Source organism: Phragmites australis, chromosome 3, assembly GCF_958298935.1.
Source record: "Phragmites australis chromosome 3, lpPhrAust1.1, whole genome shotgun sequence".
Lineage (NCBI taxonomy): Eukaryota > Viridiplantae > Streptophyta > Magnoliopsida > Poales > Poaceae > Phragmites > Phragmites australis.
Window position 1 is genome coordinate 24,400,590 of NC_084923.1, and position 3,273 is coordinate 24,403,862.

At 44.5% G+C, this 3,273-nt stretch overlaps 1 protein-coding gene across 1 annotated transcript; it reads right to left on the minus strand.

The window, feature by feature from the left end:
* Nucleotides 1–352: 352 nt before the first annotated feature.
* On the minus strand, nt 353–2,944 carry LOC133912701 (protein SPIRAL1-like 1). The gene is made up of 3 exons (XM_062355561.1): nt 2,793–2,944; nt 1,478–1,750; nt 353–629 (listed from the first exon to the last, which is right to left on the minus strand). The coding sequence occupies exons 1-3, from the start codon at nt 2,910–2,912 to the stop codon at nt 555–557; spliced, it is 468 nt and encodes a 155-aa protein (XP_062211545.1). The 5' UTR covers nt 2,913–2,944; the 3' UTR covers nt 353–554.
* Nucleotides 2,945–3,273: the final 329 nt, after the last annotated feature.

The window sequence follows — 3,273 nt, forward strand, 5'->3', positions numbered from 1 at the left end:
GCAGCAGCGACAGGGTAGGTCGTCCTGCTTCTTAGCGGCGGTGCTTCACGTGCGGGAGTCCAGTGTTACTCCACCACCTTTTATCACTAGTGCTCTCGCCCGCACAATTCCAACTGCTGGTAGTATAGCAGTCGACAACCTGCAAATACCCGAGCAAGTCATTCCTCGTTGCAAAAATACTTAACAGAAGCCAGAGCCATAGCATCCAGGGCTTCACGCTGACTCATCCTACTGGCATGATATACTCCACTGCACTGGTCGGTTGGGCAATGCACAACAAATTATACCATCACACATCGAAATGCAGAAGTGATCCAGTGGGCGGCAACCAACCATACCATCACACAGGGTGTAAACAAAATAGAACTCAGTACACGATGACTTATCAAGGTTCAGGCATACGATTTGCCTTGAAATTAAGCGACAGGTTTATGGGCCCAAGCGGGAGGTTTGCCACAGAAATCATTAGCACTGGCCATGATACATGCGTAAAACAACAACAACGGTTGTTCCCAATTCAGATAACGCGGCGGATAACTTGGTGAGCACCAGCATCAGTTTCCACCAAACAGGTAGCCCAGGGAAGAGCCACCACCTGGAGCAGCATGGACCTTGGTTGAAGGACGGTCCTGTAAACATCATTTTAATAACACGGAGAACGTTAGTCAGGCTCAGGAATCAGCAATCTTCAGTTTCATAGCATAATTCGCGGTGAATAAATAGGTTTTGGTCTTTGGGGTGCTGGGACATCATAAAATTGTATGCCAGTAAATAGAAAAGGGGGGTGAAGAACAGGTCAATGTGCGGACATCTTTCCATTAACAACCAAACAGAACTTCCTGTATTCAAGATTCCCATAATTCTGTCATGATGTAGAATTTGATTGGATAATGTAGGCACGTAAGCATAAAAACATATATAGTCGAGCTGTTTCACAAGGACATTCAACACCCATGAAGGCATATCAAATTAGGAACCCCATTGCAATATTCAAAACTAAAGATTCATAATAAAATGAGCGTTCCGCAAATTAAATAGTTTGTGCACAAATAGAATCCAAACATTTGATACCTCAAAACACAGCACAACAGGTCAACACCCCCCACAACAATTGATACTCAGTAAACTTTGGAAAGCAAAAAAAAGGTGATTGGAATAACTTATTTGATCCATATGATTCTAGTGGGTTAGAAAATCAAATATATTATGTGCCAACTGTACACAGACTTCCGTAATGCTAATAATACTCAAGATCTTCTGCACAGGGCCAAAAAATCATCAGATAATTTGATTTTAGTGCAATCAAAGAAGTAATTAATATATCATCTGGTTACTGAGCCATACTATTTTCTTGAAACATGGTATTACCCCAGCTAAATATCCCCGAAGTGTTATATCACTGTTAACCATAAAAACAGATGATGACAGTGATAAAGAAAAGGTAAATTCCAAGTGAAAAAAATGGAACATAGCATACCGTAAGGAAGTTGCCAGTATTCTGCCCATCAGCTCTGTGATAATTATTGGTTTGGCTGGCAATCCCAGCTGGAATCTGCTTGGACACTTCAGCCTTTGCAGCAGCTGGTTTCTCGCCAGGTGGAGCACTCGCAGCTGGTGCAGCTGGTGCAGCTGGTGCCACTGCTGGCTTTGGTGGCGGTGCCTCACCGCCACCAAAGAGGTAACCCAGAGAACTTTGACCACCACCGGCACTACCACCACGACTCATCTTGACTGTTGACAAAGACAGACTCTGCAATGATATAAACCAGAAATAAAGTATGATTCTAACATGAATTGTATTGAGAGTGACAAAAGGAACAATACAACTCAATTCAATTTTCATACTGTATGCAAATACTGAAAGTATCTAAACTTATTTGGATCTGTCACTGAAGATTGATAAGGCACAATGAAGGACCTCATTCTCCCCAAATAAAGTAGAGAAGTTTAGATAGATAGAATACAACTCAATTTAATTTTCAGTACTGCAAGCAGATGACCATTGAAGCTTGGCAATGATCTTAGCTAAGTATCTAAGTACCCCGTCTTCTAGATAAACTGATATATTTTAGATAGACAGAGACAGAAACTTACTTAAGGAAATATCTGAGATACATGTTTTAGACTTTAGTCAAGAAAACAAGAAGCCCTAACATTCTAAAGGCAAAATGAAACCTCCAGTAAGCACCAAACGTTAAGCTAACTGGATTGTTCATCAAGGGGAAAATTTTTCAGCCAATTCTATATTTATACTTGGTCACAAATCATACAGCCAATTATCGCAAACAGCAGGGAAGAACCTAAGTACCTACATTCTATTAGTCGAAGAAAGATCACCAAGTACAAGATCTACAAGCTCATATGAAAACGGGCATCATCAGGGATTCACGGGAGATATGCATCCACTGATCCAATGAACTAGGCAACTGAGTCCAACCAAGAACCAACATGCAACCTCACAAATCGATCACGCATGCCATCATTATCCAAAGGCACAACACGAGGACCATAATGCGCAACGGATCTACATCTCTCTCTCTCTCTCTCTGAAAAAGCCGTACCAAACGGCCATCGCCCTAAGCGAGGGGCGCGAGGACCCTACGGATCGATCACACTAGCACCTAGCAGCAAACAGATCCGCGGATACCGATCAACAGCGGACGCACGGGCGCAAGGATTGGATGGGATCTCGCGAGTAGATCTCATCCAACTGCTCACGAGACACGGCACAGATCATGCCATCAGGGCAAGGAGGCGAGGTGAATCGAGGCTGGAGCGGGCGAGTGGGATACCGAGAGGCAGGGGCAGCGACGGGGAACGGCGGCGGAAATGGGGTCGGTGGCTGGTGCGGGCTGAAGCTTCCTTCCTCGCTTCTGCCTTGCTCCCGATCCGTTCGAAATGGAGGCCTGCATGCGGCTGGGTTCTATAGAGGGAGAGGGACGGCCCAGCGGGGCAGCGAGCCGTCCGATCTTGCAGTTGACGGTCCAGATGGCACTGCGGCGCCCATGTGAAAATACCGGCAGCTCAGCTCACTCCCTGCTGGCCGCTGCGTGTGGTACCATCAACAGCTGTACTGGCAGGTGTTATTAGGCACCCAAAAATAACTCAATCATGTAGATGCGACAAATCAAATAAAAAATTTCCTTAACCATGATTAGGTTACGTAGATAGATACAACGAATGAACGTTATAAACATGGAAAACCGTCACCTACAATGGATCCACGGCAGATTTTCTTATTTTAGGTGGAGTCTTTCCAACTTTTATAGCATG